The 15752-nt window shown below is 39.6% G+C and overlaps 1 protein-coding gene across 1 annotated transcript in view; it reads right to left on the reverse strand.

Annotated features, from left to right (window-relative positions):
* Positions 1-14913, reverse strand: part of LOC121517878 (PDZ domain-containing protein 4-like) — a 53779-nt gene extending 38866 nt beyond the window's left edge. The window contains exon 1 of the mRNA XM_041799968.1: positions 14854-14913. Within this exon, the coding sequence (XP_041655902.1) occupies positions 14854-14913 (60 nt within the window). The remainder of the gene's footprint in view (positions 1-14853) is intronic.
* Between the last annotated feature and the right edge of the window lie 839 nt (positions 14914-15752).

Raw genomic sequence — 15752 nt, forward strand, 5'->3', positions numbered from 1 at the left:
GCTGCTGCTAGTGAGTGCTAGGGGTGGTACTTAAGGCATGTCGCATGACGCTGCAAGGCCGGTGTGTTTTTTGCTTGAGAAGCGTATCATTGTGGCCTAGTTTGCATACGAGTCTTAAGCATTTATAACGGTATCATCAGCATAAAAATTAGTCATATCATCAGTGACATTGCCATGTAAATTAATAGTATAAATAAGAAATAAAATTGGGCCTATTATGGATCCCTGTGGGACACCTTTTCATACATTTAGAAAACTAGACAATAGTAAATCAACTTGAACACATCGCTTTCTAATAATTAAGTTATTTACAGACCGGCATCAATGAAATTATCCTTAAATCTAGATCATGGTGTTCTTTAGAGTCTGTGGTGTTTATGATGCCAGTTAAACCTTTGTAGCTGCACAGACTGTACTGGTATTACAGGCAGGGGTGGTTTTAGTCATCTAGAGGCCCCATTCAAGACCATCACTCTGACAGTTCAGACATAGAGAGATAAATCCACTAAGGATCTACAGATTCAGTGTTTCAGGATTAATTAAGGCCCCTCCTACTAACGGAGGCCCTGGGTAGTCCGCCCCCCCCCCACAACCACAGCGTTCATGTATCAGCCCTGCTCTCTGACTTCACAAACCTGCTGTGTATGCAGCAACAGTGCATCATGGGATTTGTAGCAACATGTGACCACCTGGTGTTGTGATGAGAGCTGCAGCTGAATATAAACGAGCTGATTGGGTCTCTGGAGTGTTCCTCATCTCTGCTGCTGACGGATTAATGAGCCCTCTGCTTATCAGCGCTAATGGACTTCTGACGACTCTGAGATAAAACGAGTCCTTCAGCAGGACGTGAAAATCACCGCTGTGTCCCAATTCAGGGGGAGAATCCTTCACAGGACCCTGCTTTTATAATGTGGTCTGTATGACTCTGCTGCTCAGGAGTCCACCATAATGTGAAGGAAACGTTGGATGGATCTTTTATTTACAGGGATCAGGAGGAGACATTTGTTGGTCATGACCCGGCTCAACAGACATGACAAGGCAAGGTTTAAATAAAAAGTGAAAAGGTTTATGACAAAAAAAAATCAAAAGAATGATTAACAATACAAACAAATGGAGCTAAAATAAGAAATAACGGATAATATTATAGAAAGATGAGACGTCTGCATAGATGTTTAAAGGCTGAGAGCATCACATGTTCCACATTATTAAGCAGGCCACAGGTTTCAGCAATATGGGGAAGAAAAAGGATCTCTGCTGCTGAAAAGCCTCAAATAGTGTGATGCTTCGGACAAGGTATGAAAACATTAGATATTTCAGGAAAACTTAATCGTGATCGTCATACTGTGAAGAAATTTGTGGCTGATTCAGAGCATAGACTGGCTCGTGCAGATTAAAGACATAGTGAGGAAGGCTTTTTCCAGACAAATTCATCAGATTAAGAGAGCAGATGCTAAAATGCCATTACAAAGCAGCAAACAGGTATTTGAAGCTGCTGGTGCCTCTGGAGTCCCACCAACCTCAAGGTGTAGGATCCTCCAGAGGCTTGTAGTCGTGTATAAACCTACTATTCAGCCCCCCCTAACCAATGCTCACAAGCAGAAATGGTTGCAGTGGGCCCAGAAATACATGGAGACTCATTTTCAAACAGTCTTGTTGACTGAAAAGTGCCATGCAACCCTGGATGGTCCAGATGGAGGAGTAGTGGATGGTTGGTGGATGGCCACCATGTCCCAACAAGGCTGCGACATCAGCAAGGAGGGGGCGGAGTCATGTTTTGGGCCAGAATCATCAGGATAGAGCTGGTAGGCCCCTTTAGGGTCTCTGAAGGTGTGAAAATGACCTTGGCATAGTATATAGAGTTTCTGACTGACTTCTTTCTTCCATGGTACAAAAAGAAGAATTGTGCCTTCTGCAGCAAAATGACCTTCATACATGACAATGCTCCATCTCATGCTGCAAAGAATCCCTCTGTGTCATTGGCTGCTATGGGCATAAAAGGAGAGAAACTCATGGTGTGGCCCCCATCCTCCCCTGACCTCAACCCTACTGAGAACCTTTGGAGCATCCTCAAGCTAAAGATCTATGAGGGTGGGAGGCAGTTCACATCAAAACAGCAGCTCTGGGAGGATATTCTGACATCCTGCAAAGAAATTCAAGCAGAAACTCTCCAAAAACTCTCAAGTTCAATGGATGCAAGAATAGTGAAGGTGATATCAAAGAAGAGCTCCTATGTTAACATGGAACTTGGCCTGTTAAGATGTTTTTGATCGAAAAAGCTCTGAAATTCTGTTGTGCATAATAATGCACATAACAGTGCATTTTGAGTTTTTTATTTTTGAAAAAAAGTTATCATAGGAGGTATGTTTATGCTCTAACGGTTAATGACTTGAAAATTATTCTGTCATTTGCATTGATTATTTAGGAAAATCAGAAAAAAATATCATTTGCATTATAATTTGGAACGCGGTGTAGAATCTGTGTTTGTGCTCTAAATGTCTGCTTGCTCTTGATCCTTAAGTTTCTAGCTCAAATTTTCTGCACGTGCTCAAACCATTCTCTGCTCCTTCAGGTTAACTATCCTACTGGATAGGTCACTTATGATTCGGACTGATGAGAAAATTTGCATAAAAATCAAAGCTGTTCTGAAAAAAAAAAAGGTCAGCGAAGGTTTGGCCATCAGTGTGCAAAAATAAATAGAGCATGATTGATTTTATTTTTTAATGTTTGAAAAAAAAAAAGGGTAATATTGTGACGTATGAATGTGTAAATGGGATTAAGGCCAGTTCTCCATGGCAATTTCACCATCAGTTTATGTGATGTGGGATGGAGTGTGGAGTGAATGGGTCAGTGTGATCTGCAGTGTAAAAGCACTTTGAGTAGTCAGAAGACTTGACAAAAGCTGTACAAGCTCAAGTCCATTTAACATTAGAGTGGGGGGAATTGGTGAGGATAAACAGTTTAATCCCTGAGTCATGAATACAACGTATGGAAAGGACCAACAGAGATGATGCCAGACTGCTCGGCATTATTTAACAACATTCAGCTGAGAGATGAGAGCAGAACAACCGGGTTAGAAATGTTGGTTCAGCTCTGGTTTTATCTGTTTGTCTGGTTTGGAGTCTGAAGACCTGAATAAATAACGCCCTCTCTCTCCCCCTCTCTCTTTATATTGCTCGCCCTTCCTCCAGCGCCACAGTCAAGTTGTTCACAGATGCACCTGGTGGGCTTTTCTGTCCTGTTCTCTGCCTTTCTGCTCATTACAGCAGATCTGCCAGCTCCGCTATGAGAAAGCATAAATACAGGCTCCCTAATGACCCCCGGTTACCGCGGCAACAGCATCCCATCGAGACAAATCTGACAGCAAAATGAGGAGAGGAGGTGACGGAGACGGAGGGAGAGGAGGTGGGGGAGGAGTAAGGGAGGAGGGGAGGAGTGCTGGAGTGGAACGAGGAGAAAAGAAAAGAGAGATTTATAAGAGGAGAGAGAGAGAGAGAGAGAGAGACAGAGAGAGAGAGAGAGAGAGATATTAGGGTTTACAGGAGAGAAATAAGCTTCAGGGTCCTGATCCAGGTCAGGGACCAGGATAACACCTAACAGGTTATAAATATGATTTACTAACAAGATGGAATATAATAAAGAACTGGATTTAAAAGAGTTTATTTTAATATGCAGTGTCTTTAAAAAGCTATTCATCTCTTTGGGTTTTTTAAGTTGAATTTATAAATCATTCTTGGTCAATTTGACTTTTTTGGCTTTTTTGACAAAAAAAAAATCTTTAATATCAAAGTGAAAACAGATTCCTACAGAGTCATGTCAATTAACAAAAAATTGTAATGTAAAATAAGTGACAGCTGAAATATTCACCCCCTTTAAAGTGACAGAGCCAATTCAACAGAGGTCCATAAACTGGTGCTAGTAGTCTCACAATTAGTGAAATGGAGATCACCTGAGGTCAGTGAATGTGTCTCAGTGATTGTAGTTTAAAGACACCTTGGAATGTCCAGTCACTGGTTAATCAGTATACCTGGCTACTATTACACCACAAAGACAAAAGAACACTTCAAGCAGCTCAGAGAAAAGGTTACTCAAAAGTATGAGTCAGGGGATGGACATAAAAAAAGAATTATTGACTAAAAGTAGACTCAAGTAAAGCCCCAAACATAAAAGAACTACCAGACTTTATGATAAAAAAGGTGTGTTTGTATCGGTATCGGTAAAAATCCAAATTTTGCATCCCCATTAACTCCAAAATTCTGTTTATGTTACATTTCTCCACACCAGGCGCCCCCCAGGGTTCCATACTTGGTCCTCTCCTGTTCCTTATCTGCCTACGTCTCCATGGAAACATCATTCATCATGGGCCACCTTCCTCAGCTTCCAGTGCTATGACAATATCAAACTTTAAATCTCGACTAGTTCAATCACAACAAATACCCACTTAACACTGATAAACTGCTTAAGAGAAACAAAAACAAACATGAACACAAATGTCCTATCACCAAACTACAGTTAATCTCACATTATAACCATCAGCCCCTAACCCATCACTAAACTCTAAAGGGGGAAGAGAATACAGAAATATTTCAATATTTCCAGACAAAGAAAAAGAAGAGAAAAATCTCAGATGAAATGGGCCGAGGAAAAAAAAGACCAATGATAGCTTCATTCAGCAGCTCTGTGTCTGTGTGCGTGGAGTCCAGACGGGCTCCAGCAGCAGGAAATCAAATGAAATGAAATAAGCCTCCACACCTGTCAGCTCCACCACACTCGGCTCTTTGATTTCCTCGCTGTGATTCGTGACATTTGATTTTCCCTTCAGATGTTCAAGGTTTTTCTTGTTCCCGTTTAGCTTCACTCAGACAGCAGAGAGGTGTTCAAATGCCCCGAGGCGGCGTGGGACAAACCACAGGCTGCTGATCTGCACTACTCTCTGATAAAAAAAGGCATTTAGTGGTCTATCTGAACAACAACACAGACTTACTGTTAGGATTTAGGATTTTCAGATCTAAACTGATTTTAAAAACCCAGGAGAGTGCAGACATAAAGACAGTTTTAGATGATTTTACCAGCAGCAACCTCAGGAAGGTTTTAAAAATCGTCTGTTTTGGTTTGAAAAAGGAAAAGAGAAATGCAGAGTTAGGGCCGTGGCTTATGTGACAGGCCAGCATGTATAAAAAAGAAAAGGATGGGATGTTTTATAGACTTTAAAGCAGGGCTATTAAATTACAAATTCAACTGGGCCAAATTTTAAAATCAAGAAACGTAGCCAGGCCGGACATGTGCGGCGCCCAGTAAGCAGTAAACTTTAACTCTTAGGATAAACTGACTGGGGACCATGGTCTAGGGGATGTGAAATATTTCTCATGGACATGTCGAACAGTCGATCTAGTATGGCATGTTAATGTCATAAACAATTTCTCTGAGCCTCTTCTCCCCATATGATGAACACACCTCCCTTGGTCATCCCGTTACATCTTACCATCGATCTGTATGTGCTGAGAGATAGCACCACTAAAATTAGCCTCATGATAAGACCAGAGAGAGAGGTGGGGTGTATACTAGCTTATCATCTCCTGGTCAAATCTCAGGAGGTCATCAGAATCCATTACAGACCTCATTAATCACACACACACACACACACACAGTCACATCCTCTCATGTGACGCCAAGGTGAAACGGGGCATTTAGAGTGTTTGTGAGACGGCTGGCAGACTGACAGCAGATCTGTATAACTGTTGCTAGGGGAGGGATGCCATCTGTGAGCCTGAGCAGGAAAACAGGAGGAAGGAGAGGAAATAAAAGATGAACTATATGGACAAAAGTATGCAGACACCTGACCATTACACCAACAGGGACTGTAATGATGTTTTGTTCAAATACAGGAACTTTAATATGGAATTGGCTCCTTCTTCTGCAGCTCTACCAGCCTCCCTTCTTCTTTCCAAAAGATTTTGTTGTGTATCTGTTGGGATTTTTGCCCATTCATTCTGTAGAGTATTTATGAGGTCAGGCACCAGAAATCCTGGCTCTCAATCTCATTCCAGTTCATCCCAGAGGTGCTGCACGAGGTTGAGGTCAGGGATCTGTCAAGTCCTTCCAAATAGAAAAGGGCCTTCCCCAAACTGTTGCCACACAGTTGGAAGCATAGCATTGTCAAGAATGTCTCGGTGTGCTGAAGCATTAAGATTGACCTTCACTGGAGATAAGGGGCCTAGCCCAAACCCTGAAAAAACATCCCATACCATTATCCCTCCATTTCGTCTGATGTTTGGCATTGGACATGGTGAGGTGAGCCATGAAGCTCCCACTACACAGTTTTAGTGTTTACATCACAGGTGTCAAACTCAAGGCCCGGGGACCAAATCTGGCTTGTGGAACAGTTAAATCTGGGCCGCAAGATGATCTCATATTTCTGTTCTAACTGGCCCATCAGTCTGAGGTCTGCAGATTTCCTCAAATATAAAAATGTAAACTTATCCTTGATGATTTAAGATATTCTTGTTAAGTCATAAAATCTGAAAAATTGAGGAGTAAAAATATTTAGATAAGAAGTCAGGAATGTTGGAAAAGAAATTAATTTGTGTTTTAATTTCACATTTTCAATTTAGTGTCTCACAATTAGGACTCAAACTTTTAATTTCATTCTTTGAGCATTTTAACTCATAATTTTGACTTCTCATATAATATTTTGAGCTTTAAGATTCTTAATTCTACATTTGTGACGTTTTGATCTCTATAACCAATTATTCTGTATTTTATCTGATATTTTCAACTCCAACTTTTGACTTCGTAATCCCATAGTTTGACCTTTTAGACTCATGAATAATATTTTGACCTTTAATTTCATGATAACAAATTTCATTTCATATTTTGACCTTTTAAACTCATGATTTTGACTTTCTAATATATGTGCCATTGAAAAAACATTATTTTTTCAATTTCATGTTTTGAGCTTTTTCAACTAATAAATTTACTTCTCTCACATTTTGAGCCTTTAAACTTATCTTTTAAACTTTTTAAAAATTGTTCATCATCAGTGCTAAGTTGTTTTTTTTAATGATTTATTACCAGTGAAGCAAGGTTGATAGTTTATGGTTAAAAAGGCGACCCTATTAGCCCTCAGGTTAGTCCTGATTCCAGAATCCGGCCCTGGCTGTGATTAAGTTTGACACCCCTTTGTTGTAGGAGACTTTAAAGCACCACGTGCCTTTTTAGTCGTCGACCCCGCTCTGTGATTTCATGTCATTTTCTGCTCTGTAGCTGAGTTGCTGCTGTTCCTAAACTCTTCCACTTTCTAATAATATCACAAACAGTTGACTGTTGAATATCCAGCATGGATAAAATTTCACAACTGTCTTATTGCAAAGTAGGATCCATCACAGTACCACACTTGAAGCCACTGAGCTCTTCAGAACAACCCATCTAGGATCACTAAAGTTTGTAAAGGAGACTACACGGCTAGGTTGTGGTTTTACCTTGAAATAGACTTACAGGTGTGGTAGTAACATCCTTTCCTATAAAATTCGATGACCCTTGAAGTTCCTGATACGTCATCAGTAGTCATTAACAGCATTTATGGAAACAGACAGAATGACAGTACAACAATTCTACTGTGTGCAAAAAGGTTGGCTTGTTTATTTCCAAAGGACCACAATAATTAAAACAGCATTAAAGAAGATATTAGATTGTTGTAATTTTCAAATCTTGCAAATTACTTTCCATTTTACTGGGAAAGGTCAGGGGGCTTTTCATTGAGTTTAGAAAAGTATGCGTGCTCTTAGATTCAGGAAACGGGTCACGTTTGTGGTGCTATCTTTAGTTGTTTTAAGTGACACCGGAATCCCTGTTGTTTAGCATGTTTTCTGTCTTCCCATTGGCTGGATGTGAGGATGTGAGCCAGGCAGCCTGTCTGTGTGATCAATCAGGACCAACAGTTTCATAATGAAGAGGAATCCCTGGTGTTTATGTTTCTCTGAAGGTGACCTAGTGGAGATGATAATGATGTTTAACAATCAGCAGAGTGGAGGAGAACAGAATCCCAGAGGAGGCCTGTCTGTGTATTTCACACCCCTGTATCCTCAGACGTGTTCTCTAATGTGTTTCTAGTAGAGGTTATAATGAGGTGGTCCCACCAGGTGATGCTTCATCTGGAGCCATGCAGGATCTCTGTGTGGACAACATTTTTTTTATATCTTAAAGCTACGTCATTAAAAATCACCCGAAAGTTTTGAATTTGGCGATGTTCATGGAACTCCTTTATGATCAGCACTGTGTTGGACCATGCTCCAATATCGCGCCGATGCCATATAAATACAGGGTCAGTTCACTAATCACTGGGACTTTCTAGGTACATTATTTTAAACTGCTACCAGAAATTGCATCATAATTTCATCTTTTTGCCAATATTGCTTTTTTTGTTTATAAATGCACCTTCCTGAGTTTGTTACTGGGCTGAAATGTTTGAACCACTTTCAGCAGGGGGAAAGTTCACTTTTGAAGGACAGAATAGAAAAGAGTGTCTCCGTATGAGTTTTATGTATGAGGGGAGCTCAGGCCTGCAGCTCCTCCATAAACATGTGACACTGGAGCTTTAAAACCTTCCCGTGATGCTTCCTGACACGTTCCTCTCTCTCTTTGTTCCTGACACGCTTCGATCGCCTCAGCTTGTTAAAAAATGAAACTCAGCAACAGCAGCCATGAAAATGTATGCTAGGTTTAAAATTGTAATGCAGAAATATGATTTATACAGAAAGATCCCTGCTCTGTGTTCAGCTGTTTAATATTTACAGCAGAACAGAGCTTCTGTCAAAGATACCTCAACACCTCAAAAACACTTTTCCAATAATTATATTTACTTTTGATGGTATTTAGGGGTTGATTACTGAAAAAAAGAACAGCCCGATGCTTGGTTGTTCAACTCATCATTTTAAACCTTAAACACTACTCCTTTGTGCATCTTTAGTCTCTTAATTCCTCAGTGAGAGCAATAGCTACAGCTTAAGGAACTGTGTTTTTCAGTTCGAGTTCTGTCTATCCGTATACGTCTCCACAATTTTTATGATTCTTTAAGGGCACTATGGGAGGTTTACATCACAGCTTGTGCTAACCCCTGACTCAAGGATGAACTGATTGGGTGTTTGAGTTTGAAGGTCAAAAGCTGCTAATTAATAAGGTTTTTTTTTTTTTAAATCAAATTTTGCACAAACCTATGCCTGGACTCCAGTGTGATCCTAAGGACCTGAATTTTGGAGAAGGATTGCGGGACTCACGCCCTGAATATTAAATTCCCTCAAGTCTCGCTCTTGTAATGCATGACAATTCTTTAAAAATGTACAAATCTGCAATATTTATCACTATACCCTTGTATCTGACACAGATAATGTTTGCACAGTTGAGAAAAAAAGGTTTAATGGTACTAACAAAATGTGAAAAAAAAAGTCTGGATTATAACTGCATCTGCTCTTTTCTCTCCTTCTCATCTCACAAGAAAAGTAAATTATAGAAAATCAAGGAAATATTCCTGTCAGATACTCCCTATGCCCTGTTATCTCCGTCATTCCTCATTCCTCCCCCATCGTGGTGCAAGCAATAGAGAAAAAAATAAGAAGAGGTTGACAGAGGGAAAACATAACACTGCAGACAGCTGTCCATCTTGCAGGTTAACATAAAACTACAACAGTAATCAGTGGAACCAGGCTGATGATACCAGTGATGCTTAACTGCCTCGCATCCAGTTAGTTTCCATCTAAAACACCTAAACAGATTTTATACAGATTACCACAGACTGAGCACCACAGCTCTCTCTGATACAGTTAGACAAGTGTAATACAGTTTATCACACAAGCTTAGCACCATGGACAGCTCTCTCTCTGAATCAGTTAAACAGACATAACACAGTATTTAATACCGTGGACAGCTCCATCTCTGTGTCATACAGTTAAACAGATGCAATACAGTGACTGATGCAGGATAAGAACCATGGACAGCTCCCTCTCTCTCAATGATACAGTTAAACAGATGTATGTTATTAATACAGGACCAGCACCATGGACAGCTCCCTCTCTCTCAGTGATACCGTTAAACAGATGTATGTTATTAATACAGGATCAGCACCATGGACAGCTTCCCCTCCTTCTCATTCATACAGTCAAACAGATGTATGTTATTAATACAGATTCAGCACCATGGACAGCTCCCTCTCTCTCAGTGATACAGTTAAACAGATGTATGTTATTGATAAAGGACCAGCACCATGGACAGCTCCCTCTCTCTCAGTGATACCGTTAAACAGATGTATGTTATTAATACAGGATCAGCACCATGGACAGCTTCCCCTCCTTCTCATTCATACAGTCAAACAGATGTATGTTATTAATACAGATTCAGCACCATGGACAGCTCCCTCTCTCTCAGTGATACAGTTAAACAGATGTATGTTATTAATACAGGACCAGCACCATGGACAGCTCCCTCTCTCTCAGTGATACCGTTAAACAGATGTATGTTATTAATACAGGACCAGCACCATGGACAGCTCCCTCTCTCTCAGTGATACCGTTAAACAGATGTATGTTATTAATACAGGACCAGCACCATGGACAGCTTCACTGTCTCTCAGTGATACAGTTAAACAGATGTATTATTTATTAAAAACAGGATCAGCACCATGGACAGCTCTCCCTCGCTCAACGATACAGTTAAACGGATGAACTAGTTATCAGGAGGATGCAGGATAAGCACCATGGACAGTTCCACAGCGGGCTTTAAATCACAATATTAAAAGAAATTCTTCATTTACCATGTACAACAGTGATGTGTCAAATCACAGGATGTGTTTTGTTAGTCGTGTGACCTAAAGCAGTGGGTCTTAACTGGTGGGTTGGCACCCAAATGTGGGTCACGGATCAGTTTTCAGTGGGTCGTGACTAGGTGTCTGAAAAAAAAAAGTGGCCAAAGTCCTGAAGTCCTTATTGGACATGCATTGATACCTTTTATTTTACTCTGTTTTACTGTGAAATTTGGTTAAATTTAAATGTTTGATCAATGTTTCAACTACTTTATCCCCTCCTCTTGTAATAAATGGCTAATTTTGCCATGATGATGAAGTAATTTCTTAAGTTCTCTGGAAAACTGGCAAAAACTGACACATAATGATGGGGAAAGAGGGTATAATCATGATCCAAACTGCAACACATTTAATTAACTAAATGTGTGTTGTTGAACATTTTTGGGAAATTTGGGTTGCGATCGTAAGAGAGACTGGTGGGTTCTGAGACCAGTTGAGAACCACTGACCTAAAGCACACCATGCTCCTACTTTAATTTTTAGTTTTTTCTGTCACTGCACTAAAAGTCTGAATTCCTAGACCATGTCCCACATTACAAAATTGATAAATACAAATTTATTTATTTTTCTAACAGTTGAACTCATTCTGCATTTTAACATTTGAACTAATCGGTTGAGAGAATTTGCACAAGTGCTTACAGAATAAATACTCCATAACTTTGAAAAAATATTTTCATATATTTCTCTCTTTTTTGCACATTTATCATCTTTTTCATTATTACATACCTTATTGGCAATAATGAAACTTAAACAAACATTATTCCATTCCTCTCTTTAGCACATGGACTCAGAGTCACAGCAGGGTGTCCATGACAGCAGACACCCACACGAGTTGTGAGCTATCAGCTGTGCGCCCATGGTGGGCCATAAACAGACCGTATAACTAACAATCCATTATAAATCACACATTTATCTGTGCATGAACCTCCTCAGTGTCCTGTTCTAAACCAAGCTGAGCTGCTTCAGTTATCCAACATGCCAGCCACGGTCCCACTACACCTGCTTTTGTCTAAGAGAGAATAACAATAATGATCCTTTTATGAGGATGTGGCCCTGTCCAAAGCTCTGATTGTGCTTTTTGTAGTGAGTCTGGACCTATGAGGCTCATCCAACATCAGACAAATAAAAGGTGGACTAGGTTTGTGTAGCAAAAGAAAAGAAATCCCAAATCAGGACAGAGATGAGAGTGAAAACAACAGTAATGAGGGGGTTATTCTTTTGGAGCTAAAACTCAAGCTGCTGTTTCAACAAGATCTCCACACAAAGAGACAGAATGAACTGGGGTTGAATGGGATTAGGGGGGTATAGTTTCCGTTAATGGACATATAAAGTGCTATCTATAACATGTTTATGGACATATAAAGGTCAAACGAGATAAAGTCAATCATCTTGAATCATGAAATTTTGTCTCACATTAAAAGTGATAAAAATGCTGTAAACAACTGGCAGTGGTTTGCAAAAATGTTTTAGAACACGGCTGTGTTTTTAATGTTGACTGAGGCGGAGAATAAAAACATGAAGCATGAGCAGCCACATAAACCGTTGTCTCCATGAAGCAGTGTGAGGAGAGTGAGCATGTTTCATTCGTCTGTGACTTCCAGCTCCACTCAGCAGAATCACGCCGTGACCTTTAGAGAGTTATTAGAGCAACCTGCAGTGATTTATGGTGCTATGCTTCACCATAACACACTTAAATACACACATATACAACACACACAGACACACACATACTTCACCACTGTTTCCTCGACCTTCAGTTCTTCCTGAAAAGATAAAACTCTCCTGCCTCTCCTGTTAACCTTCATGTCTCCTTATCGCAACAACATTTTATCCTGCCAGCGTGTCGACTAAATCTTAAACTAACAAACAAATTACGTATGTGTTCATTCAGACTCAGCAGGTGTGATTACTGTTTCAGGTGTCTATAAATACTACCAGATCCATGGCACGGTGCTCACTTAGACAGTGGTCAGACATGACTTCAGGTCACAGAGAGTGGTGCTCAGATACAAGCAGCCTGAGCTTCACATGGTTTCTGTTTAACCTCCATCTCTGTCATCAGGTAAATCTATCTTGAAAAGATCCAGTCAACAAAGTTTGTGCTGAACCGGACACTGTTCTGACCAATCAGCATCATTAGAGGAGAACGAGGTGGTAGCTGTGGGCGGGGTTTAGTTGTACTGAAAGCTGTTTGCAATGGCTGCCTCCAGTGCTGTAATTAGCTCAGGTATAGCTCTAGTATAGCTTCAGTTTTACCAGAACTTGACCACGCTTCTGCATGAGATAAAGAAAAGAAACAACACTGAAAGCTTTCCATGATGGGAGAGATGTTTTTGCTCTTCCGCCAACTTGCTTCCACATAGGTTTACAATCATTATCGGTAGGGTTTGCTGGTGTAGCCAATGGCTGCTGCTGCTGTAGCCGTTAGCTTGGATGTAGCTGTAGGAAACGGCAGTTTAGTCAAAACTGGACCACATTTTGTTTTAAAACAAGAGCATCTTGGAGTAGCGCATGCATACAGCCTTATTTTGTCTTTTCAGTCTGATTGGCCCATCATGAAGGAGACAGACACAAGGTTCCTCCAATCATCTTCTGAGGATTTTTTTGAAAAGTCCCAGATGAATATCAAATATATCCATGCATATTCATATCTAATATATCTGGCACTTCAGGTTAGTGCAGCCTAGGAGGCACATTCTCATATTTGAATATTTAGAAGAGGAAACATTGTCAAATTTAACCCACTTGGAGGAAACCATAGAGGACACGTTATCATGTTTATCTACCATCATGGCATCTAAGAGGGCACATTTATGGTGTTTTTAAACACTGGAGCTCCAGGCTTAAGAACCAGCCCCCTAGAGCAGGTATGTCAGACATAATCACAGCAGGGGCCGAATCCTGAATGTGGATCTAACCTTAACCCTAACCCTGACTGGGTCCAAATTTCCCTTAAACTGTCAACCTCATCTTCACCACTAACGAATTATAGGAGGAAAAAAGATTTGGAGATTTGGAGATAAAAAAGTCAAAAGTTAAAATCATGATATTTAACAGTTAATGTACTAAATAAAATTCAAAATCACAAGTTTAAAAGGTCAAAATTTGAAATAGAATTTTTAAAAAATCATGAGTTTAAAGGTCAATATTTGAGATACCATAAAAAAAAAAAACAATAGCTTAAAGGTCAAAAAATAGAGAAAAAAAAAATTAAAATTATGAGTTTTAATGCCAAAATATAAGACAAAACACAAAATTATGAGTTAAAAAGGTCAAAAAATGAGAAAAAAAATAACTATTCGAATCTTAAAGGTCAATATTTGGGATTAAGTTATAATTAGGAGTTGAAAAGGTCAAATTATGAGAATAAAATTATAAATCAAAAGTTTAAAAGGTGAAAATATGAGGTAAAATTCAAAATACTGAGTTATAAAGGTCCAAATCTGAGATTAAAATGTATGATTTTAAATCGAAAAGGTTAATATTTGGCATTAAAATTCAAAGGTAGGAGTTGAAAATTTCAAAATGTAAGATACAATTCTAATTCATGAGTTTAAAACGTCAAAATATGACTTCAAAATTAAAGTGGTGAATTTAAATGTTCAAAATACGAGATAAAAGTCAAAACCAAGACTTTAAATCATCACTGTGAAATGCAAATTACAAATTACAAAATGAAAATACAAGTCTTCTCCCACATTCCTGACTTTTTATCAAATCATTCTACTTCTTCCCTCTTTCTTATTCTTATGACTTAAAACGTATATTTTCAATAGTATGGTTAAGTTTACATCGTTATACTGGAGGAAATCTGCAGACCTCATACTGGTTGGCCAGTTCTAATGAAAATATGAAATGATCTTGTGGGCCGGGTATAACTGTACCACTGGCCAGATTTGGCCCCCGGGCCTTGAGTTTGACACCCCTGCCCTTGAAGTTTTGATTTAGATTAACCAAACACTTTTAAATTGTCAGATTTCATTCACGGACGTGTGGAGGTTTTCTTACCTGGAACATGATCTTGTACTGCTCCTCCTGACGTTTGACCACACACATGTTACAGCCCATGATGGCGTCTCAAACTCGTCTTCTCGTCTTTTAATCCTCCTTTCTTTGTCTCTGCAGGATTTTCAGAAAATAACCCAGCGTGTGTCAATAATGCAGCTCGTCCTCCTGACCTCTGACCTCCAGTCCTTACGTCCTCAGGTGGGTCTGCTTCTGTTATTATTTCCTGTCAGTCAACTCTTGATCCAGGAAAAAGGCTTAAGAGGAATTATTTTACCACAAAGTCCTGCAACATTTCGCTGCAAAAAGAAGTCTTTATAAACTGAGTCCAGGATCTTCAAAGATCCTCTATGCAGACAGAGTCATACTCGCTCATAAAATAAATCCTCAGGAAAAAAGGCACGATTCCTCTCATCAACAAACTTGTGTTGAATCATTTATGATGGGGAGGAAATGATGGGATGGATGAAGAATGGGGGGCGTGTCTAAGAGAGTGTTTGGTGAATATTCATCACATGGACCAATCAGAAACTGAGTTTTGAGAGGATTTTTCTACCACCACTTCCTGTGGGGTCTTCCACACCAGCTTAGGGCTGAGCCCCACACAGACGGAGCAAACTGTGGGCCTAAATCTTTGGGAAGACTCAGAGCAGATACCTAGTTTGAGGATATTCTAATGGACTTGGCTTTGGTAAGTTCTTGTTTTTACCTAACGCCATTTTCTTTATTTCTTTTGACCTTGTTCCATTTTTAATGTCCTCTTGTTATTTCCACATGAACATTTGAAGTGATATCAAAATGTTTTTAAACTTAAATGTGTCTAAATTAAAAGATCTGTTGATTTTGTCCAAATACGTTCACCTTCAGCTGCTGTCACTGCTTAGGGAAAAATTAAAAACAGC

The sequence above is a fragment of the Cheilinus undulatus genome, linkage group 11 (genome assembly GCF_018320785.1).
Source record: "Cheilinus undulatus linkage group 11, ASM1832078v1, whole genome shotgun sequence".
NCBI classification, from domain to species: Eukaryota; Metazoa; Chordata; class Actinopteri; order Labriformes; family Labridae; genus Cheilinus; species Cheilinus undulatus.